This window comes from Dunckerocampus dactyliophorus, chromosome 4 (genome assembly GCF_027744805.1).
Source record: "Dunckerocampus dactyliophorus isolate RoL2022-P2 chromosome 4, RoL_Ddac_1.1, whole genome shotgun sequence".
NCBI lineage: Eukaryota > Metazoa > Chordata > Actinopteri > Syngnathiformes > Syngnathidae > Dunckerocampus > Dunckerocampus dactyliophorus.
In genome coordinates this window covers 2756882-2781713 of record NC_072822.1, presented here as the reverse complement: position 1 = coordinate 2781713, position 24832 = coordinate 2756882, and the positions used below count along the sequence as shown (strand labels likewise).

At 42.8% G+C, this 24832-nt stretch overlaps 1 protein-coding gene across 2 annotated transcripts in view; it reads right to left on the bottom strand.

Annotated features, from left to right (window-relative positions):
- LOC129179612 (neurogenic locus notch homolog protein 1-like) overlaps positions 1 to 24832 on the bottom strand; it is a 52678-nt gene that overhangs the window by 4873 nt on the left and 22973 nt on the right. For both annotated transcript variants that reach the window (XM_054773061.1, XM_054773062.1), the window contains 21 exons: positions 21115 to 21228; positions 19326 to 19559; positions 19142 to 19252; positions 15965 to 16157; positions 15275 to 15420; positions 15072 to 15185; positions 14287 to 14406; positions 13016 to 13168; positions 12703 to 12931; positions 12338 to 12539; positions 12098 to 12251; positions 11850 to 12034; positions 9771 to 9903; positions 9353 to 9610; positions 8216 to 8328; positions 7564 to 8138; positions 5752 to 6186; positions 5528 to 5676; positions 1368 to 1581; positions 992 to 1082; positions 653 to 818 (listed from right to left, as the gene is read on the bottom strand). In XM_054773061.1, coding sequence (XP_054629036.1) covers positions 653 to 818; positions 992 to 1082; positions 1368 to 1581; positions 5528 to 5676; positions 5752 to 6186; positions 7564 to 8138; positions 8216 to 8328; positions 9353 to 9610; positions 9771 to 9903; positions 11850 to 12034; positions 12098 to 12251; positions 12338 to 12539; positions 12703 to 12931; positions 13016 to 13168; positions 14287 to 14406; positions 15072 to 15185; positions 15275 to 15420; positions 15965 to 16157; positions 19142 to 19252; positions 19326 to 19559; positions 21115 to 21228 — 4089 coding nt within the window. The remainder of the gene's footprint in view (positions 1 to 652; positions 819 to 991; positions 1083 to 1367; positions 1582 to 5527; positions 5677 to 5751; positions 6187 to 7563; positions 8139 to 8215; positions 8329 to 9352; positions 9611 to 9770; positions 9904 to 11849; positions 12035 to 12097; positions 12252 to 12337; positions 12540 to 12702; positions 12932 to 13015; positions 13169 to 14286; positions 14407 to 15071; positions 15186 to 15274; positions 15421 to 15964; positions 16158 to 19141; positions 19253 to 19325; positions 19560 to 21114; positions 21229 to 24832) is intronic.

The window sequence follows — 24832 nt, the reverse complement described above, 5'->3', positions numbered from 1 at the left end:
ACATCCAACTAGCATGTTTAAGACTGGTGGGCAGGACTAATCAGTCTTTTACCACCTTGAAAATCAATAAGCTTACAATCGAGGATCTTAATACTGTAGTGTTTCATCCTGTTGATCCGAGGGAACAAAATGTAACAAGATCCAGTATAACCACAACAAATGACTGCATATAACGCTGATCTGATGAGATGTGAGCCAGATATGATCATTTCATTTCCATGTTAAATTGCAGCCACACGCGATACAAGGGATGAAAATGAGACAATTAAAAGTTCACCTGATAAAATTGAATACGGAAACAAGCATCCTAACATGCTAATGCTGGATTTTTCTTGTTCAATGTTCAACGAGAGAGAAGCTGTTTTTGATCATATTGAACTATGTCATGAAAATTTGTGCAGGAAGTTTCACAAAAACAAATGGATAAAAAAGCTTGGCACGGATAAATAATAATCCAATTTACAAAATGGACTTTATTTAAATAATCTTATGAGAGTCTCTTATTGATTTGAATGCAATGCAACATCACTTATGATTAACATTTTGATTAGTAAAAAACTCAAAAAATCTCAAATATATATATTATATATATATTTTTAAATCACAATCTAAGTCCTCAGAATTGTTAACGACAAGAGCCGAAGTCACCCACCTGGCCCCCGGACGTTGACGTCCATGCAGTCGTTCTCGATCTCGCCCTGGGGGGGTGTGGGCGCGATGGAGGGGATGCGAAGGTCGGCGGCGTCCAGGTGCTGCTGGGTCCACTGTCTGTTGTCCGTCTTGTCGTCCACCTCCAGGACAGCTTGCTCGTCAAAGTGCTGCAGCGGGGGATGACGTGAGGTTCAGGGTTAGGAAAAAACAAAAAAATTTGAAAATTCACAAAAAATCATGTAATCCAATGTATGTCCTTTTCATCTGGATTTGTGTATGTTGTATATTAAAAACTCCATAAATGGGTCTGAATTTGTCATATTTGACGGGGGTTTCTTACCCTGAAGCGTTTGGCATCCGAGGGCTCATCATCACCCCAGTCATTGTGGCCGTCGTCCATGAGCGAAATGTCTGAGGTGTTTTTCAGCGGCCTGTGACCAAGAAGAGAATCCGGTGAAACTCCTCCATCTCCTCAGAGCCGCGCAGTGTTAACGGTTTAAAAAAAAAAAGAAAAAGGCAACCAAAAGCATTGATCACATCCATTCCCCACCCCTCTGCCCGTCATGTCAATTAAAGAGCTCCTCAACCGCGTGTATCATTATCATTAATGATCCGGCAAAACCCCCCTCGCCCAAATTTGAAGGGTCATGGGTCACACCCGCGCTGTCCTTCAGAACTAGCCCTTCATCTAAAAGAGTGACAGAAGAGAAACTTACTTTAATCCCACCGAATCCTCCCCGACGGGCTCCCGTCTTTTCTTTTTGCTGGTTTCCGTGGTCTTGAAGCCTTCGGGGAGCCAGAGGCGCCCGTGTTCGTGGCGTCGCTTTCGGGCGGCCACCATGCCCACTCCGACGAGGGCCAGCATCAGCAAAGCGCCCACGACCACGTAGATCGGGTAGAGTTCCTGAGATGGCTGAGGGTCCGCACCGCCTGGCAGGAGAAGGCACAACATGGTCACGGCGGGCTGGCGGCGGGGCGGGGGTAACTGACAGAAGTGGACCGACTAAGGACAAACCAAAGTGAGCGTGCGAGCAGAGCTGGTCGGGCTCTTCTTTGCTTGCTAGGTCCTCCTCTGAACCGCAGTGGTTTGTAAAGCTAGCTTCTACTATCTGTTCCGTAATAATCACAGTTGCTAACCGCTTTTCATCAAAAAAAAAAAAAAAAAGGATGGGGCGTGATAAAAAAAAACACAAAAAAGGGGAAAAAAAGACCACTACCACCTCCTAACTCCCTTTTCAACTCAAGGTACCGAGAGACAACTTTACCATTTCTTCTTTAAGAGAAAAAAAGGGAAGGGGATTAATGAACTTCAAATTACTGCACGCGCTTTAAGCTGTAAAGACGGAGGATTTATTAGGATTTTCCAGATAACAAAGACTCCCAACTTCTAGCACACTCCCGATCAATTTTTCACCTTCCTTTTTTTTCCACTAACGATTTTGAAATGATAAACTCCCCCCCCCAACCTAAACCCTTGGAGATGCATTAAGTCCTGGTATTACATTCACTGAGGTGAAGGTTGCAGCAGCCCCTCACGCTTCTGGATGAAGTGTGCGTGGGCACGCGTGCATGTGGGGAGTGTGTGTGTGTGTGTGTGTGTGTGTGTGTGTGTGTGTGTGCGTGTGTGCGCACATGTGAACATGCCTGAGATAGAAAAAGAGATGGAGAGCTGTATGCTATGAGTGAGTGAGTGAGAGTGAAAGGAAGTGGGGTGGGTTGGACTAGTTGATTTGCAGCAATTAACCATTTTGGAGCCTGAAGCCAGTGGATTTAGACCGCAAGGAAAGGATTGATTGTTTAGGCCATGAGATCCACAACTGCATTTGTTCTCTGCTGCATAACAAATACGCAATCAAAGAGCATTCGGGTTAGGACCTGACCAGGGGGGTGTCGGGGATATTCCCACTTTTCATGTGTGTGAGGCACGTGTCCCACCTGTGTGTATGAACATGCATGTAAAGGCCTGACACAATCACAGCGGTGGTTTCACATACTGTAAACGCTCCATAGAACATCAGTTAACTGCTGAGTCTCCTACAGCTCCCGGGTGCGTCGTCTACAAAAGCAAATAAATCGGCGGTGTCTCTAATTAGCTTTGTGTCTAAAAACACTGGCCTTATCAGCTGTGGCTGGAGGCAACCTCCTGATGTAGTTTTCCCACAAGGTGGCAACAGCTGCACCCAGCAGCTTTATCTACCTCTGCATGCGCTTTAAAATGTTGCTATTCAGCTGTCGGTGTGAATCTTACGTATGTTACACTCAGTGGTGTTATTAAGTCATTCAATGCCAAATTTATCAGTTTTTTTAAACACGATCGCTCATTCCCAAAGGCGTAGTTATACGTCTTTTAGACAAAAAGAGCTGATGACGCAAGTGCACAATAAAAGAGGTCACTTTTCAAGCAGTTTGAAACCATAAAAACGGCCACAAGGTGGCAGAAGTGCATTTGATAAGAGCTAGGCATGGATCTTTTGCATGTATTATCATGCTCGACAGCAAGGAGGAAGAGAGCGTGGATGAGTGTAGTGTGCAGAAGGATAGCGCATTGTAGGGAAATTTTAACGCATGCACACGCGTGCGTGCACACACACAGTTTACTTCCAAATGTGAAAATTGTAAACAGTTCATGGTGTTATATTTGTAAATAAATTGTTATTTTGATGTAAAACCACCCTTTTTTGTGTTGTTTATAGTTGTTTAGATATTTGAGCTGTCACACAAGCAAAAAATATTTGTGTCAAAAGTGAAAGTTAGCGTTGAAATGTAAGTTAGCCTTAAAATGTATCTTTTCACAAAAAGCTGTTTTTCTCCCTTTTTTTGTTGGGAACTGATATTTTCCTGTAACTTGCCTATATTCTACTGCTGATTACTAAAAAACGGAAAAAGTAGAAACAAACTGTTTCAGATGAAAGACGAGAGTTTCATCTTTCTTTTGGTAGGTTCCATGTTTATATAACCATAGAACACAATATTCTGAGAAAAATGGCTGGGATTGAGTTCATCGTTGCTGAGCAGTCTGAGTTTTACGCTACCACAACATTGGTTCTGTTACTGCTGTGTTGTGCAATACAATAATTGTTAATAGATGACCATGTGGTCAAAGAGAGCTATGTTTTCCTTTCCACTTTATCATGCATCTGGACCTTAATCTTTAATCATTTACAATTGTAATTGTTATACACAGTATGATCAATTTTCAACAACCTCTCCCCAGTTATGGGCCCGTCCACTTTGGGGTTTTGGTAAATAAACGTCCAGGCTATAATTAGACCATTTACAGTACAGTCGGTCCTCGCCACTTTGCGGTTGGAACATCGCGCCTTCACTCTATCACGATTTTTTTAAAATATTTATTAATAAATGACAGGTGTTTTGTGTTTGACTACGGCCTAGTATTAATTTCAAAATATGCATATTAAGCAAATTTTACATATTCTTGGCCTAAAGCATAAAGCATAAAAATGACTAAATTAACTAAAATACAGTTTAAGGAACTAAAGGATGTTGATGAACTGCAGTCTACACCGGCCACCCGGTGTCATGAGAAACACAAGCACCAGACTTGATCGCTGTCAACAACAATTATTGCAGGTTTGAATGATCTCACAACAGGCGCAATAATAATCATCATCATCATTAACATAATCACAATAATAACACAGGGTACTGTTGTAGCTGTACTCCAGCTAAAACTTAGCTCTGAATCCCCGTCACTTCCTGTCCACACATCCACAAGACATTTATTGAAACACACACAACCACGAGTCTTATTTATGTCTAATATGTCTTATTTTCTCTAATTATATCTACTATTGTCTATATAGAGGGCTCTAATAATATTAAAAACCGCATGTAGAAGGTCGTAAACAGGGTTTCTATGCTCTAACTACAAAAATATTTCATTAAAAAAACAAAATCCTACATTGCGGAAGTTCATTTGGTCTGGAACCAATTAACCGTGATAAACGAGGGATTACTGTATATTCCTCTAATATTTATTTTGTTTACCCTTCTCAACGTAAAAATCAGAATTGTATTTTTGTAACGTTATAGAAAATAAATGTATATTATCCGGAGATATAGAGAATGTGGTTTATGCATCTTTTACATTTTGTCATGCATTCCAACACAAGCAGATAAAAAGCCTAGCAGGGAAAATACTAAATTGCAATTTCATACCATTTTTATTTTTGGCATAGGTTGTCAAGTCCTGCAATAAACCTAAAATGTGAACATGTTGCAAATAAAATGTAGACTCTGTAGAGGTGTGGACCAATGACGACAAATGCAAATGCACAGGAAGGACACGTGATAGAAACTAAACCAGGTCTGATGCAGTAGCACAGGGGTGTGCAAACTTTTTCCCACTGAGGGCCACATATTGAAAAATCAAAGAATGCAGGGGCCATGAAGCGTATTATTAGTCTGAACTTTTTACATTACATTTTTTTTTTTAATTCCCCCCCCCTTTTTTTTTTTTACAAACATTTCAACTTTCTTGTCATACCTTTTATCTTGTAACATAAAGTATTTATTCTCAAAATATTTTGACTTTATTATCATAAAATTATACCTTTTACACAGTCTAATTTCCTACAATTGCAACCTATTACCTTTGTTCTGTTTTTCATAATATTATGATATTTAAAAAAATGACATACTTTAGCCTTTAATATTTCAACTCTATACTATGTCTTCTCTTAATATTATGACCTTATTCTCCTAATATTTGGACTTTATTTTTGGTCAAAATTACTGCTCTTTTTTTTTCAATTTTTGCTGTTGGCTTTTTTTGTGGTGAGGGCTGATAAAAAAACAGTAGTGGGCCGTACTTTGGACACCGCTAATGTAGTATAAAACGTGAAGCCACACTCACTATAAACAGCTTCAATGGTGTAGGGGACATCCAGTTTGCCGCTGGAGGCCAGCGCCCCGAGGAAGGCAGCGGCATCGGTGGTGCTCTGGAAACACTCACTGGACTGCTGGACGCATTGGCGGTTATCCACCTCCAAGTGCACGATTGAACTGCAGGGAGAAGAGAAACCATTCACCACGTTATCTTGAAAAATAATACTAAACATTTGAAATAGTCTTACTCACCCTTTTATCTGCAAATGATCCAGCTCCCTCTTCGTCCTCCAGCGCCTTCCCGCAGCATCATACAAGCTCCTCTTGACTACAGTCAGCACCTTGCCCGGAACATCTGACCAGGTGTCCACTGAGCGCTTGACATTGTACTTCTTCAGCTCCTGCTCGTTGCCGTAGTAGGGATAAACCATGGTTCCGCCATCTGCGTCCTTCCTGAACACCACGTTGGTGCGGAGGACGCGGCTGAGCTCACGCAAAAAGCCAAAAGAGTTGTTGAGGAGCTGCTCGGGCGCGATGTGGACCACCACCACCAACTGGCCCATGGCAAGCTTCTCTGGCATGTTGTTGGCGCAGTCCAAGCCGTCCCACTCGCACTCGGCGTTGTTGCAGCCCTGGTCGCAGTGGTTGTCAGCATAGTGATCCTTGCAATACTGGTCATATAAAGGGCTACAGAAAAAAAGGTACGTCGTCAGCTATTTAGACAACAAGTCTGCATCTGGACTCATTTTCATTGGATAGTAATTCTATACTTCTATACAAGCTGTACACTGACTACTCTAAAGTACTGCATATCCAAGTTTAATTTTTGTAGTATCGTCCCTTGACAAGATGTACTATTATAAAAATGCCTGCTAAAATGCAACAGCAGTACTCACTTGTCAGGTATTATATGTAGGAAAAAACATGGAGTACTTTAGAGTAGCAAATGTACAGCTTATACAGCAGTATAGATTTCATTATCCACTGAAAACAAGCCAACACACAGCCATTATTGCCTAAATAGCTGGAAAAAACACAAATGTATTTTAGTATTTCACTCAATGAACCGCAGCTCCGCCAGTGAGGAAGCACTCATGCAGCCCCACATAAGTGCTGGCAAGAAACAATGACCTTGCTGTTCACTTATAGCTCATGTAAAGCTATTTACGGTAGATAATAATGGCAGTGTGTTGACACATTTTCAGTAGATAGTGAATCTATAGCGATATAAAAGTTATACACAGACTACTCTAAAGTACAGTATATGCTATACAGTCATCCCTCGTTTATCATGGTTAATTTTTTCCAGACTCGAGTGAATTTCCAAGAAGTAGGATTCAATATTAATAAATGGAATGTTTTCATAGATAGAGCATAGAAAACCTGTTTGTGACCTTCTAAAAATGTTTTTAACATTGTAAGACATGTCCTCACACTGTAGACATGAAATAACACCCCTATAGTCACCTTTATCCTCATATTAACTAATATAGTAGACATGATAAGCGACAACAAGTCATAATAAGTCACATTATGCACTACTGCTCGCTTTGTTTACACCACATTGCGCAAATCTTACAGCATCTCTGCAGGAACATGCTTTAAGTATAGCAAGCTACCGAACTAACTAGTTAGCCTCCAATTTATTTATTTTAAACTTAACAAAGGGTTTGGAACTGAGTGGGGAAGAAGGACACAGTAAGAAGCCAAAAACGTACAACTTCCAAACGGAATGGGAGGAGAACTTGTGTTCACTATGTCATGTTGGACTCTGCTCATGTGCAGTTTAAGTTAAGGTAATGTAATGTAAGGTAATATCTCATCAATGTAACATGACGGACGCCTAGTGGCCAGAATGCTACATACAGTATGATTTGTCTTTTAATATTTTTTCACTAATAACAGGCCATAGTCGACCACGAACGGCGATCATTTATTAATTAATTAATATTTGAAAAAACGCAATAGAGTGAGGGAGGATGTTGGAACCGTGATGTCGTGAGGGATGACTATACTGTACTATTGTCCCTTGAGAAGAAAAAGGGGTCACTTGAATGCCCTTACTTGCATTGTCCTTCTAGGTTCTGGCAGTCAAATCCGTCATAGAGGCATCCAGCGTTGTCGCACTGCGAGTCGCATTTGCCATCGTTGAAGTAGCGCCAGCACTGCAGCGAGGCCGAGCAGTTCTTCCACGGGTCGTCGAAATTAAGCGAGCAGTCGCCGTTGTCCCAGCCGCACGCATGGTTGTTGCACAGCACGTCGCACACCTGGTTGTGCTTGCGCTCTTCGCACTGCGGGATCTCGCAGGCGACGTCCACCTCCACTGAGGGCGGCTTGATGTCATGGCCGGGTCCCCCCGGGGAGCTGTAATCCAGGATGTGGCACCAGAGGCCGTTGAAATTGGCGGGGCAGACGCAGTGGTAGTAGGGCTCCTCAGAGATGTTCTCGCATGTGCCGAAGTTGTAGCAGGGGTTGGAGTTGCAGGGGCTGTCAGTGGGATACTGGCACTGGGGTCCCGTGAAGGCTGGCGTGCAGAGACACTTGGGACTCTTTTGGCCGGAGATGCACGTGCCCCCGTTGTGGCAGTGGAAGCTGCCGCAAGACTGGGCGTCATATTCGCATGTGGAGCCAGTAAATCCCTGTTTGGAAAACGTACAAAGAATAAAGTTAATACATTTTCCTTGTGTGCTGTGTGAGCGTGTATGTGCAGACTTACAGGAGGACATTTGCATATGAAGCCATGTGGGGTGTTACTGGCGACAGCACAGGTCCCCCCATTACGACACGGTCTCCCCTTGCAGCCATCAAACACAGCTTCACAGCGCTGACCTGCAGTGACATCACAAATACCGTACACAAAATGTTAATTACATAACTATAAATCCACGGTTGCAGAACACCACATTGTTTTAACAGATGACAATGGTGTTGTTGTGTTGACATTGAACGACAATGATGAGCAACTAAAAAATTATTTGAACTCTTTGCCATATTTTGTTGGGATTTCGTTCAAAATCAGTAGAGCTCATATCAAACCAAAAGAACATGTGCAGTCGTCCCTCGCTCCATCGCGGTTCAAACATCGCTCCCTTACTCGATCACGGTTTATCAAAAATGTATGAATTAAGAAATGATGGCTGTTTCGTGGTTGACCCCGGCCTATTATAAGTCCAAAAAATGCATTTGATTTATTATTTAATTCTTTTCTTAATGAACTCAAATACAAATACAATTTTAGGCAATAAAAGACGTGGGTGAACTGTAGTCTACACTGGCCACAAGGTGTCACTAGTAACCAGACTTGATCCCTGACAGGCTTTTATTATTTTATAACTATTTATCTCACAACAGGCACAATAATAACATAATAATAATAATAATTGTCATCATCATCATCATCATACTCCAGCTACTCCAGCTAAAACTCAACTCTGAATCACCGATGTCACTTCCTGTCCACACGTCTGGAAGATGCTTATTGAAACACACACAAGCATGAGTCTTATTTATGTCTTAAAAGGCTTATTTTCTCTGATTATATAACCATATTGGGTAATATGAGTGTAAAGAAGACTATAGGGGTGTTATTTCATGTCTAGAGGGCTAATAATGGTGAAAAATGTATTTAAAAGTCACAAACAGGTTTATTTTTTAGAATATTTGTGTACACTACAAAAATATTCTGTTTATTAACATTGAATCCTACTTGGAGGAGAGTCACTTATCAAGGTTGGGTCTGTAACCAGTTAACCGCGGTAAACAAAGGATTACTGTACGACTTTTAAACTCCTTACAGTATGGAAAAAAATCAATAAATGCAAGAAACATGAAACTGCGTGTTTTTATACAGTACCTGTGAATCCTGTGCGACACTCGCAGCGGTAGTTGTTGGCTAGCTGGATGCATCTGTGTGTGCCCCGCGGGTCGCACGGGTTGGAAAGACACTCGTTGACGTCCCCCTCGCAGCGCTCTCCCACATATCCGGGTGGGCAGATGCAGTGATAGCCCCCCACCCCGTCCACACACTTCCCGTGGTTGAAACACTTGGGCTCTTTGGTGACGGGATCGGCGAACGGGGTGCAGTCGTCGATGTTGATCTCGCAGTTAACACCTAGTATAGGTAGTACAGCAAAATCAGGGCAAAGTTTGGAATATTTTAGCAGGGTAATTGAAAAGTGGAGGACAGGGAGGATTTTCCTAATTAATGAAGCGAGGAGAGGATGTGTGATGGTAGATGTGTGTGTAGATGTGTGTGTGTGGGGTCTGCCGACCTTGGGTTCCTCGGGGACAGGAGCATTTGTAGGTATTGATCAGGTCAATGCAGGTGCCCCCGTTCTGGCACGGCTGGGAGAAACATTCATTGATCTCGTCCGAGCAGTTGGTCCCCATGAAGCCTGGCATGCACTGCGACGCCAAGAAGGAGGAAGAAGAAGAAGAGGAGAAGGGGAAGAGTTCAATCAATGGCTGACATGAAACAAAGATTTTGTTTACCTGGCGTTTTTTTTTGTTTTTTTTTTTCCCCTGGCCTGCATCCTGCCAAGGCCGGTCTATCCTTTATTGAGGGGAGATTAACATAACTGGAGGTGGATGCTGTTTATAAATAGGCCTGTTCATTAAGACTGCCTTGTATTTGTTGCTGGAAAAATAGTACTTGATCAACTAAAGTAGCTTTAAAAACAAATATTTTCTATTTTAAAAAAGGACATTATTTGATCGAATCTGGTGTAGATGGCAGAGTCACATGACTCCGTTTGCATGATTTGGCAAAACCAAAAGTGGTGTTTTTGTGTCCTTGACATTGTGTTTTTTGCGATTCCCACCCAATGGAGGCCTGTACAAAAACACTTTAAGCCTTTACCTACAGTACCAGTCAAAAGGTAAGACACACCTCTGGTACTGTATATAAAAATTAAATGAAATATGACTTAAATACTACTACGCTCACACCAAAAAATAGTACAATAGTGTTGTTGCAGTTAGAGTAATGATATATCAGTAAATATACTTTAATTTCATTATCCTGTATTTAATGTTACTTGTTATTATTATTATTACAGTACCTTTCGTCACTGATTGGCCGACAGGAATCACATGGTTATTTTATTTAGGTTTTTAAGAACAGGAAAAAAAACTAAAAAACAATCGGGCCTGACTCAGCATACGTGCTGTTTATCAGCAGGCTCCTGCTCTGCAGAACATAAACACATACATCACTACCACATCAGCCAGCCTAGGACAAAACACAGGCAAGCCAAACAGAACACTGGGAAAAGCAGCGAACAGGAGGAGTCTCCTGAAACTGTCTTAGTGAGTGCAGCAACAGCTGTCCATCAGATGGTGGGCATGGGACTTTTTAAAATATCTCAGAGTTGAAATAGTCGTTAGGTGCTGGGAGATCTCGTTCCAAGCTTTTGTAAAAACATAAAAGAAAGATCTCAGTCCATGAGAGTTTTTAAAAAAACAGTAGTGGCAGAAGTCCGTTGGTTACCGATTTGGTGGTACAGTTTGCCCTCGTTCTAAATTTTGGTACCAATTAAGACACTGATTGCTGCAGAAGTGTTACTGTTTAGGATTTCAAAGTACAATTTGATGCATGTGTTCATTATATAATTTTGAAATGTTAAAGCATTACACAGTCATAAAGCAGAACAGTGATGTGTCCAACAAGGAAGTCTATTGTGGATCTTACAAGACCTGTTGTAGAGTCTGGCTATTGGCCCCAGAATTGTAGCATTAACATGTGTTTTTGAGACAGAAAAAGGTTCATCCTAATTTTTCCATAAACATATAACTTTTGTTCCAACTTTTTAGAGAGGTTTTGAGCATGCTCATTATAAGTAAATATTTGTAAGTGGATACAGTGGAGAGATGTTGCGACTCACAAAGACACTCAGTTGAAGAGACGATACACGAGATCGGGTCTATGAGAACAAAACGCCCAAATTATCATATAAATGATGCAATGATAGTCTTTTGATCTGACAAATCCTAAGTAACTCTGATGAAATGTAGAATTACTACAGCTTCTGCTTGAACATTAACACAGTAGCAGCTGTTGAACTCTCGTGAAAAAAACAGTCACGCATTGCCAGCAGGTGATGCTGGGGACACAGAGTGCAGATAGGATTGTAAGGTTTATATTGTGCGTAAAGCACGTCATGTGGCGGACTGCCACTTCCGTATTAGGCGATTCCGTAGCTCACAGTATGATAGACTTCTAGCTGCCCTCTTCCCGCGAAATAGAGTTTCTATAAACAAGAAATGTTGTCACATTTTAAACTTGCAAACTCTCGTGACAGAAGAGCTCATGACACCCCCATTCAATAATTAATATTGCTCTGGTCTCTCACCTTGCATGAATATCCTCCCAAAAAGTCTGTACACGTGGCTCCATTCTGACATGGGTTGGGGGTGCATTCATCCACTTGCTCCTCGCAGTAGCTTCCTGTGTAACCAACCTGGCAGCGGCACCGGTGAACATTTCCGGCGTCCAGACACTGGCCGGAGTTACGACACAGATTGGCTACATCGACCCCTGCGGGAGCAGGACAGAGTGGTTAACTTCAGGGTTTTTTCTTTAAGAAATGCATATCTTTACCTCTCTGTTTGGCTGCAACCTCACAGGAGACGCTCGGTATGTCACAGTAGACCCCCGCCCAGCCGGTTTGGCACTGGCAGCTATAGGTGGTACCCCTTTGCCAGCAACTTCCCCCATTCTTACAGGGTGACGAGTCGCACCAGCGCACCAGATTCTGACATAGCAATATGTAAAATTCAATGTAAAAAAACGCAGTAAAAAATAAATAAAACACATGCACACTGCAGACAGTACACTTACCTGACAGTTGAGTCCTATGTAGCCATGAGGACAGGTACACTTGTAGGTGCCATAGCTGTCCTGGCAGGTGCCGCCGTTTAGGCAAGGTCTGGAGTCGCACTCGTTGATGTCGTGCTGACAGTAACTGCCGGTGAAGCCGGATGGGCACAAGCAGGTGAAGGTGTTGATGCCGTCAACGCATGTGCCGCCGTTAAAACAGGAGCTGCAGAAGAAAAAATATAATAAGGAAGTGTAAAAATAGTATAAAATAAGTTGTACAAGCCACATCCAGTTTAAGATGCAGACAATATTAAAGTGAAGTTGGTGTAATTGAGTATTTCACCAGAAGGGGCATCAGTGGACAAGAAAACCTCTTCCCGCCATACCTCTCTGTGCAGTCAGGGGTGTTGTTTTCACAGTGGATCCCACTGAAGCCTGGCGGGCAGGTGCAGGTGTAACTGTTGACACAGTCGGTGCAGTTGGCGCCGTTCTTGCACGGGTTGCTCTCACACTCGTTGATGTCCTCGTCGCACGTGTTGCCCCGAAAGCCCGGCTGGCACGTACACAAGAAGCCATCCACCTCGTCTTCGCACAGGCCTCCATTGCTGCACGGGTCTGAAGAAGAGACGGAATGTGTTTTTCATTTAGTTTAAGATTTATTTGGAAATAACAGGAAGAAAGACGGACGAGAAGCCTTACTGGGCTTGCAGTCGTCATTGTCGGTTTCACAGTTGCGTCCGCTGAAGCCAGGTTTGCAGCCGCAGCGGTAACTCCCCATGGTGTTCTGGCAAGTCGCTCCATTGCGGCAGGGATTCTTCACACACTCTTTTATGTCCACTTCACAAGTTTGCCCTGATAATGCATGAGAGAACGACACACGAATAATAGTAAACATAAAGCAGTGTTTCCCAACCACTGTGCGGCGGCACATTAGTGTACGCGAGAGATCATCAGGTGTGCCACGGGAAATTATCCTATTTCAATCATTATTTATTGACTATGAATAATGTATCTTTGTTCATCATTCGATGCCAGCGACAAATACAGACAGTCAGAACATTTAAAGGCTCTTCCACTAGATGGCAGAAGGTACTTAAGTAACCTTTGTATCCACCTAGTGCCATTCATACAACAGAAATTACAAAGATTTTGCAAAAGTAAAATATGTGCCTTGGCTCGATAAAGGTTAGGAAATACTGTCATATAGTACCTGGGTGCATGATCTCAAAAAGCAAATAACTTCTGGGGTCTCTTATTAGTGCTGGGTCAAAAAACACTGGCTTTATAAATTGTGGTGGCTTTATGAGTGGTCAGCATCCAGCAGCTTTGTCCACCTCTACATGCGCTTTAAAATGTAGGTATGGCTACGCAGCTGTTGGTGTGAAACTCCAAGTCTCTTACAAGTTTTTTTTGTTTGTTTTTACAATGAACTCATCAGAATTCATCCTTACCACTATTACCACATTGGTTCTGTTGCTGCTGTGTTGTGCAATATACTTGTTCATAAATGACCATGTGGCCACAGAGAGCTATGCTTTCCTATCCACTTTCTCAGAACTCATCCTTACTGCTATTACAACATTGGTTCTGTTGCTGCTGTGTTGTGCAATATACTTGTTCATAAATGACCACGTGGCCAAAAAGAGCTAGGCTTTCCTATCCACTTTCTCATGCAAACCAAATCATTAATTAGCTACAAAAATATAATGAGTTTTCACATTATGTAGTTTCGGCGTGTAATTGGCTGTATAATTAGTGAGAAAGTGACTATTTCGGAAAATATCTACTGCAATTGCTACAACGTATTGCACGGATATGTCACTTGAAAGTCACCAAAGAAAAAAAGACCTTGTTGCTGCTGTGCTAAAGAAAATGCTAAAGAAAATATTTCCCATGTCATGTGATTATATAGAGGCTTTTCCATTGGGCCCCACCAGAAGATAGCGAGGTATGCTGACATCACTGTTTACCTTGCCATCCTTCCGGGCAGACGCAGGAAAAGCTCTGATAGTCCTCAGACTCCTGACACACTGCTCCATGTTTGCAAGGTTTGGAGCTACAAGGGGCCATGACACTTTCACAATTCTCTCCTGTAACACACACACATCACAACACAAATGATGACAATGTATGCTCCACTTGAACTGTGTGACATCGCAAAGCAGTGAACTTGGGAGATAACCCGACGAAAGAGGACCATCTTTCAATCAGTGCTATCGCGGGATTTTCTCCTGGTTCCGTCACTATTAGAGGCCTGCGGAAACATTTCCCTATCTTTTTCCACAACGCACGTCTCGTACAGGAAGCCGTCTGCAGCTTCCGGCCATTGTGAGGACATTTGCTGTTCTGTGAGACGGGAAACAGGCAAACAGGAAATGTGTCAAGCGACCTGTTCCCACCCGAGCACAGGCAGAAGACTGATGTCCTGTCCAGTGTGGATTGTTCCAGCAAAAAACAAAAAGACGACTCGAATTGAAATACAAGAACGACGCTTTCCATTGCTATCTGCTCAAATAACATGTGAGATGTCATCAAAATGTTTTCCAGCGCTTGTATGAAGGGATGCTTGCATCACAGGAGGTCAAAGCTTTGGAGGTGTAGAGCCCTGAGGAAGTCTTGTTGCTGATCTTCAATGGAAAGCTGTTGAATTTGTGGCTCCTTTTTTTCACGTGTTTGGCCAATAAGTCAAAGCACACAAGCAGAGGAAACTGAAATGCCAGAACCCATGTGGGTGCGTAGAATAACATTTTCATACCAGTGTAAGGCAGGATACAGTTGCACTTGTAGCCTGCCACGTCGTCGATGCACGTCCCCTGGTTGAGGCAAGGATTGGAGGCGCATTCGTTGATGTTGGTTTGGCAGTTTGGTCCTGCAGTTGCAAACAAAAAGAGCATGTCTCACATGCACACATTTAAAAACAGTGAAGGTACTGTAGGTGTGTAGACAGGACACACTGACCAGTGAAGCCCACGTGGCAGGTGCAAACGTATCCGCTTGTCATGTCCTTGCACGTGCCTCCATTCATGCACGGGTTGGACTCACACTCATTGTTGTTGATGTCGCAGTTTTTGCCGCTCCAGCCGGAGTCACACAGGCATTTGTATCTGAAATGGAAGACATGATAAAATAACAGACACATGTACAGCATCATTAAAAAAAACTAAATTTTTGGTGCATATGCAGGAATTCTTTTAAGATACAACATTTGACCATGCCGAAAGTTGAACAATTTGGAAGATATGTCTAAGTCTATGTCTATGTCATCCAAAAACATCGCAAACCGATATCATGTGATGACACGATGCTACAGCACTCAGGGCAGAGCGCTGCAAAGCAAATCCGTTTTGCTTTTTCTTTGGCTTTTTGTGATGTCTATAGAGCCGGAAGTGGAGCTTGTAGTGGTAGAGTGCAATGATAAACATGATACACGCGTCCCTGTCCAGGCAGCTCAGTACAATATGGCAAAGTCAACAATAGGTTCACAATGAGGCAGTCTATTTTTTACCTAACACCCTCACCAGTCTTTATACGGGAACACTTTGGACTTAGTGTCACACTCGCCTTAACCAATACGTGCATATCTGTCCTGGCTGCTCAGTACAACATGGTTAAGTCGACAATAAAGCTCCTCAGTGACCGTGACCTCACCCGTTGACCTTGTCCTCGCAGTGCCCGTGGATGCAGGGGTTGCTGAGGCACTCGTTGACCTGCGAGAAGCAGGTGGGGTCATGGTAACCCTCGGGACACACGCAGGTGAAGCTGTTGATGCCATCAAAGCAGGTGCCGCCATTGTGGCACGGGCTGACGGCGCACTCGTCAATGTTGATGTTGCACATGGTGCCTATAGGGAAAGGAGAGCGTGCATTATTCGTATTGTTATTTTTGTTATGTTCTTTCATCTTCAACAGGTAGACAACTCCGCCACATAGTTTACAGTTACGTCTCCTTTTGTCGGCTACTTGAAGCGACCGTGCCATTCAGGCCGGTGCCCCGCGTGACATAAAAGGAAGCCTTTTCAGCTTTAATTCCAGGAAGGGACTTCCAAAGCTTTTAAAAGCTCAACTTTCAGGAATCTTTCAGTGAATCTTTTCTTTGACTCAAATCCCCACTGACGGTGTGCGCCACAGAGTGTATGTGTGTGTCGTCTTTGTGCAGGTCGGGAAGCTTGCATGTCCGAACAGCAGCAGGTTGGGGACAGGGTGGAGCGGGGAAATCGACACCGGTCGAGCCTCAGAGGAGTGTGCTCACTAGTCGGCTTGCTTACCATCTGTCGGTCTACTCCCTCCTCACTTTGGTTCCCCAACGCTGCACCTTTTTTGTCAACGGGTCACCTGAGACACCCAACAACGTTGCTTAAAAATCAGGGTTCCAACTCATTGTTGCAGTGGCTTGATAGAGAAAACATTGTTGCACTGAAATAGCCCACTTAAACTGTAGGATTTGCAACCACTGACATCCGCATTTGGCTGAATTTGCTGCAACATGTATTGTTAAAGTTCTTAGAACCAACAAGGACACTCTGAAAGTGCAGATTCTGGCAGAGTTTCAGCATCTGACGCCTGCAAAGTCATTGAGTGAAGGGTTACGATCTAGGAGCCTTTAGGACTAGTGTTATAAGGACAGGAAAACGCATGCAGACATGACAAGAGAAAATGTTTTGGGAGTGCTGTCTTGGTGCTCTGCATCTTTCCCTCTGCGTGAGAAAACGGCACTCTTTAAAAGTATATTTTAGAAGCTTTTTGTGAAATCTTAGCTGGTATAAATGGCAGAATATACAAATAACTTCCATATTCAATAGGGGTGTCACAGGATCTCGTGTCACAAGAGCTTGTGAGATCTTTCGTTCAGAAAAAAACTGTCTCACAAAAATCTCACAAAAAATAAAAAGGAACTTGACAATTTTGTCAGCCTCAATACATTGCTATGTGCATGCGTGTCTGTTTTCTTCGTCTCTCACCTCCAAACGGGCATAAAGAAGCTTCATTCTGTGCATTGGTTTCAGCACCTTGGCGTGTTTGTTCCATAGAACTACGGCCCTTTTGTCAGTCATAGAGTCTCTTTGACTTGGTGGGTAAAGGCAGGGTTGGTAGTATACACATACAGTGCAAAAGAGTGTAATGTAGTAGAAGTTAAATGGCGGGGTACAACCTGGTCGACAGCCAAGCGCAGTAGATTGCAATATATTGTCATATATTTTGCAACTCTTCTCAAAAGTAAAATCTTGTCTTGTCTCGTTCTTGTAGACTCAACCTCGTGTGCCGTGAGTGTCTTGTGACAGTCCTAGTGTTGAACCTAGCCGACGGCATTTTGGTTTGGAATATTTGCATTACATAATATGTCATGAAAGCTGCATAATGTTCTTTACTGTCTTTGGTCCCATGACAAAAATACCAGTGTGAACGCTGAGCAAAGATTTTTTTTTTTTTTATTTTTGGCCAGCGTCAAAGTACCAAACCAGAACTGACAACGCAGCCTTAACCTGCTGGTCAAATGTGTAAACAAGTTTTGATTCATTTTGGGTATGTGTTCAAACAAAAATGTAATAGTAAAATGTGGTGAGGCTTATCCAGATAGAAAGAATAGAAACAACAATAAGCCTAATAGAAGCTACATATTAAGAAAGTAAATAAACAATTGATATTCTGTAGATGTACGTATGTAAAGATGCTAAGTAAGAGTTTCCATGTTGAGTTGAATTTCGTCATAATCGGGATCAGAGCTTGATTAAATTACTGTAATTTCGGGGTGTAATCCGCTACCATTTCCTCACGCTTTGAACCCTGTGGCGTATACAGTGATATGGCTAATGTGGCTTAAAAGGACTACAGTTCCCATAATGCTTATAGTGCATCTTCAGGAAGTAGTGAATTGGACATGTGAAGTGGACGCAAATATGACGTTTTGAAGTCTTATGCAGCAATCGTGTTTTGATCTGACAAATATTAAGTAGGTTTGATCTAGTATAGAATTACTACAGTTTCTGTTTGGACTGCTTGGACCGAGGCAGATGTTGAACTTAGACGAAAAAAAGCGTCTCGCATCTCTCTGACGAGTGACGCTGAGAACATGGAGTGGAGGTAGGATTGCAAGGTCTTTCTTTATAGTGGGTCAAAAAATCCCCTATTACCAATGGGTTTTTCAAAAGGCTGGACTAATGCGTAACGGAGAGGACGGCTGAAGCTAAAGGGCTAATTTGCCACGAGACAAAAATGAAACCGAGAGCAACAACGAAAGAGAGAGAGAGAGAGACTGAAGAAGTGGCGACAAAGGAATTATGAAGCTGTTCAATTAAGATGCGGAAGACGACGACTTTAGCGGTCTTAGTTCCCAGGAGGAGGATGAATATAGCGATGAATTACTTTTCTGGTAGGCCACTGTTTAATTAGCCGTTTTATACGCACTGTTCTGTGCTTTATTTATTTAATAAAATTTAACCAAATCTTTCTGTGTGACTTCATTCTGTGTACTAAATAACCCATGTTACGACATGGACAACTGTGGCTTATACAGCGGTGTGGTCTATATATGTACAAATCTTTTTTCCCATGCCCTGTAAATTTAGTGGGTGTGGCTTATATACCGGAAAGTAGTCCGGAAATTACGGTAGGTGTGACATTCCAACTTCTGAACCTGCATATACAAAGCAAGATACCATTTTGTTTCCCATTATTATTTGGATCTTCTTCTCTGTAAGCACGCAAGTGAGTCTTTGGCTGCCAAAAAACTGCTTTCCAGCTTTTGTTAAACCTTGCAGAGCCTGATCCACATCCCCTGCCAAATAACAGCTTTAACCTGGTCCTTATTGAACACATACAAGTTTCTTACCAGTGTAGCCGGGCTTGCAGGCACACTCATAGCCATTGATCTTGTCAATGCAGGTCCCATAGTCACAGGGGTTGCTTTTGCAGTCATCAGTGTTGATTTCACAGTTGATTCCTGGCAGAAACACCACAGTCAGTCACCATGAAAGAAAGGTTAGCACTTCCAAAAATCGGTTTGATCCTCTTGCCTGTGGTCCCCTTGGGGCAGTTGCAGATGTAAGCGTTTTCTCGGTCCTGGCAGACGCCACCGTTTCTGCACGGCTGGCTCAGACACTCGTTGATGTTGGTCTCGCACAGCCGGCCAGTGTAACCGGGGTGGCAGTGGCAGCTGAAGGAGGCCAGGCCGTCAATGCAGGAGCCATAGTGGCATGGATCCGAGAAGCATTCATTGATGTCCATCTCGCAGTGCCTCCCTGTGTAGCCTGACAAAAATGATTAATTTTAATAGGGCGTAACCAATCTGTAGTTTCTTGGGGCGTAACGGTACATGTATTCGTAATCTGATTTTTCGGTATGAATCATTGGGTACGCCGTAACAAGTGAGGGACAGGAAGTGTGACTGCACCGCGATACGGTCCCGCGTCTACTCGGAAAACAAATACAGTGCAGCCGAGCCTTTGGCTAGTGGGAGACATGGCTCGAGATAGTGCCAGGGAGAAGTCATAACTTGAAATCCTTCTTAAAGTCTCCTGTTTGGGAACACTTGGCCTTCCTGGTGATATACGTAAACGGACAAGTGGATAAGACGAAAGCACATTGACACGGAACATTAAAGGGATAGTTCGGATTTTTGGACATGACGTTGTATGACATCCCCATCAGCAGTGTAGTGCATCAATGGTGAGTTACCCTCCCACTTCGTCCTGTGAGCCCAGTTCTGGTTGGATTTTGGTGATAAGGAGCGTAGTTCCGGTTAGTTGATGAGGCCACTTAAGTAAAGAGTTTGGCTTCTTAAAACAGTATGCGTTCAAAAGAAAGAGTAATACATTTGCATCACAAAAATGCCTCTTCACAATGGCTCCGCTTTACTTTCTCTCCCGTCGAACCACTGCGCGTCCATTGTTGTGTATGTGTTCCACGGTGTTTACATGCGCGGATGCGATGCGAGAGTCTTTTATTTTTTATTTGAGAATTGTATTTATTGGAGCATTACCCGTGAGCATTTTTTTAGAGTCGTCCCTTGTTCATAGTGGTTAAATGGTTCCAGACCCCACCCTGATGAATGAACTTCCACAATATAGGAACTCAATGTTAACAAATGGAATATTTTTGTTGTTAGAGCACAGAAAACCTGTTTATGAGTTTCTAAATACGTTTTTTAACATTATTATAGCCCTGTAGACATGAAATAACACACCTATAGTGACCTTTACACTCCTATCATTCATTGTTTACATCACAATGCGCAACTCTTATGCTGCAGGGACTCGAAACAGCCGCTATAGCTAGCAAGATAGTGAGCTAAGAAGATAGCGAGCTAATCAGTTAGCATCAAATGTATTTCTTCTAAACTTTAGAAGCCAAAAACTTACCACTTGTACACGGAATGGGAGGAGAACTTTTTCATGTTTCACTCTATCATGTTGGACATGCCATGGCTGAATACATGCAGTGTTAAGGTAATGCAATGTAAGGTAATGTCTCATCAATGTTTTGTGTCATTACTGCCGCCTAGTGACCAGAATACTCCATATTACTTGTATTTCAATATGTTTCGACTAATAATAGACCATCGTCTACCACAAAACAGCAATCGTTTATCACGAATTCATTTCTGAAAAAACGCAATATAGCCAGGAAGCGATAATCGAACCACAATATAGTGAGGCCCGACCGTACAATTTTAAAATCATTAAAGCTGTTTACACACAAGCTAAGTAGTTTTATGCTTTGCATTTTTTTTTACCTTACTGTGGCCCAAAAAGAACCAAAGCTTGACGTACCGCTACACCCCTTACTAGTTTGTGTTTTGCCTACCGTCCGTGCACTCGCAGGTGTACTTATTTGGCCCGTCTGTGCACTTGGCGCCGTTCTTGCACGGCGTGCTGGCACACTCGTCAATGTCTATCTGGCAAAGGTGGCCGGTGAAGCCTGGGAAGAAAAACAACAAGAGGGTGTAATTGTGTGCATGGGTGCGTGAAAGAGTGTGTGTGTGTGTGTGTGTGTGTTCACACAAAGACACGGCTCCTGTTTTGTCACCATATCCAACTGCTCTTACTCGTAATCCTGAATCAGAAACCTGCATGTTAATTAACAACTACTCCAACCCTATGAGTTCTTTCTATTCAGCACCATTCAACAAGGGGTTTGGGAGAGAGAGAGAGAGAGAGAGAGAGAGAGAGAGAGAGAGAGAGAGAGAGAGAGGGAGAAGGGGGGGTCATTTGTGGGGGGGCGGGTGTAAGAGGAGAGTGAAAGTTGCACGGCCTCCTGACCAAGACGGCCAGACAAAGGAAGGCCTGTCTGCTGAACGCCAGGCCAAACTGATGCTATTCCCTCCCGCTTCAAAAAAAACCCCTTTTCCATCACAATGTGCATTCTCCTGTCTTGCTTGCCCCCCCCCACCCCCACCCCAACTGCCTCTATAATCAGCCAGCTTGACCTTTCACCCTCTACTATTGAAACCTCCTTTTAATTCAAATCCAACAGCAGGCTCTCTCTTTCTTTTTAGTCCCGGGTTACTCTCATCTCAGATGTTTCCCCTTCCATCTCTTTTCGTCCCCTCCTTTGTCCCATGATGGTACAATCCAAAGACGAGTAAGATGTTATCAGATGAAGAGATAAAGTGCCTCATATAGCCAGGGACAAACGGGTGCGTTCAAGCTCAAGAGACAGACTCCGTACAGGCAAGGAAGTACGAGTGTGATTTCTCCCTCTGTACCTTTGCTAAAACCGTGAACATGCAGTGATGAGTGTTTTCCATGTGTTTAGTCAAAACTGCTATTATGCTAGGTGTTTACTCAACTGCAGAGACCGCCAGGCATCTACTAGGGGTACATTTTTTTATTAAGGGGGACACTTTAATTCACACAAATGCATTTTATAATAATATTCAATGATGACGTGTGGAATAAAACTACTCTAAAAGCTTTCTACTGTTTATTTCCAAACCCTAATTTTTCCAGATGTAGACATGTTTAGCAGCTTGTGCCATAAACCTTACAGCTTTACAGATGCCACGTCTGTTCAAACACTGCTTTTAAAAGCTGGCTTTTTATTGATTTTTTTTTTTCCAGAAGGGAAAAAAGGAGGCATAGCCAAGTGGAGGAGGCAGCCGCCACTTAATTGAGGTGAACTGGAGCACATATTGTCAAACAACCATTCAGACCTTTGAACAATTTAAGCAAACGTGTTTTTTTGCACGGTGGGAGGAAGCCGGAGTACACGGAGAAAACCCACGCAACACGGGAAGAACGTGCAAACACCACACACATGCCCAAACGCAGATTGGAACCCTCAATGTCCTGACTGTGAGGCCAGCATGCTAACCATTCATCCACCCAGAAAGAAATCCACAAAGACGAAAACATCTCCTTGGAAAAGGCAACAGCAACCACTCATCTATTAGAAGCCTAGGTCACTGGGCTCCTACAGCCGGTCTACGTGGAAAAAAACGCAGGAAACGCACAGAGGGCACGCGTGTGACCTGATGATTTTTTAAGCCGCACACTGGCCGCAGAGGTTCTTTCTTTGTCATGTCAAACAAACTCTACGAGCGCTTGCATTTCTTCAGGTTGCAAGACAAACGTCCGCACTTCGTGCATCTTTTTGCATCGTCCGTACGGCCAGCGTGTGTCTTTCGTACGATTTGCTGGTGTCAGGTTTGAGCAAAATGTCCATTTTTTCATGCGTTGCACTTGCGGGCTCTGTGCGGCCAACGCACGTTCAGATATTTCATATATCCTTTCCCATTCGCTCGATACTTTTGATACCAGCTCGATACCAAGTTGATTCTCAAATCAAAACATCGATACTTTTGATACTTCAGATATATGATTTTGTCCTGTTTTTTTCTGTTGTATATTAGCTTGGCTATTTTGTAAATCACCCCTCTACCTAGGGCTGGGCGATATGAACCAAACCCCAAATCCCAATATATTTAGGTTAAATATCGATATACGATATATATATCTCGATTTTTTTTTTAAGCAAAGTGAGTTTAGACAAAATCAAAGCCAAATATGTGTGTCAAGTTGTTTTATTAAAATAAATATTTCAAATGAAAATGAAAATGAAAATGATTTTAAAGCTTCATGCACATAAAAAAGTGGTATCTAAAAATAGCCTCTAAAATAAAGTAGGCCATTCTCTTTTTGAAATACGTAAATATAGAAAAAGTCAAATATACTCTTTTTCAAAACAAACCTTTAGCTACTGTATGCTCAAATCCTCAGCTAAACAAAAGAACAAAATATGAGGCGTGCCCAGTTTAAGAGGAAATTTTAAAATGTCAGCAACTCAACAAAAACATTTTTAGAAGACACAAGCATGTCCTTATTTTGTGTCAGGAACACCAACCTGTCAAGCGCATCAGACTTAGCAACTGTCTGTCTGACTTCCTTGTACGTTTATGGTAGAGCTTGTCATGCTAAATAATTCTGACTGCAAAGCTCGCTGGACATCGCGAGTCCATCGTTTTCAGCAGGTTGCAACGGGGACCATATCTTAGCACCTCTTTATAATAGCACACTACTTTGCTTTTCCTTTCATGAGGAACGCAACAGGGGCGCGGCAGACAGCGCCCAGCTTCACACATTCCTCGTACTGGAGTTTGGTGGTGAATTTTTTTTTTTTAATGCTCTGAATTCTAAGTAATGTACCTCCACATTACTGAGCTACCGCTTATTCTGGCTAATTCTTTCACCGCAGACGCTGTCGCTTCTATTGGAGCCCCTGGGCTTCTGCTCCGCCCCTCCTCCTGCATACAGGAATTAGGGTGATACAGCGCAAATCCAGTCTATATCGATATCAACAAAATGGTTGGTTTTGATTTCATGCTTAAAGTAAATGCTGATATTTTGAAAACATCGATATTTCGCCCAGCCCTACCTCTACCTCAACATCCATCCATCCATCCATTTTCTATACACCTTCTCCTCATTCGGGTTGCGCGGGTATGCTGGAGTCTATCCCAGCTGACTTCGGGCGAGAGACGGGGTACACCCTGGACTGGTGGCCAGCCAATGGCAGGGCACATATAGACAAACAACCATTCACACTCACATTCATACCTATGGACAATTTAGAGTCTCCAATTAACCTAACATGCACGTTTTTGGAATGTGGGAGGAGAACCCGGAGAAAACCCACGCACGCACGGGGAGAACATGCAAACTCACAGAAATGCCCATCGGCGATTCAAACTCAGGTCTTCCCGTTTAAAATAAATCAATAAATTACTATGTTTTGTATTCTTTATGCTATGATTTGAAATACTGCACACAACTTTTTCAAATTTACCAGACACATTAGGTGTATTTGCACAAAGTATCAGCATCGGATGGGTTTCGGCGATACCAATCTGAATTATATCCAGGGGATGAGAGAAAAGGTGGCAGAGAGGGAGCAGGACAGAGAGAGGGTGCACGGTGATCTTACTCATGCACTGTCACCACAACTATGTTCTCCACGGAAAAAAATAAATAAACCAAAAAAAAACATCGATTTTGGGAACAGTACAAATCGCACAGTCAAAAAA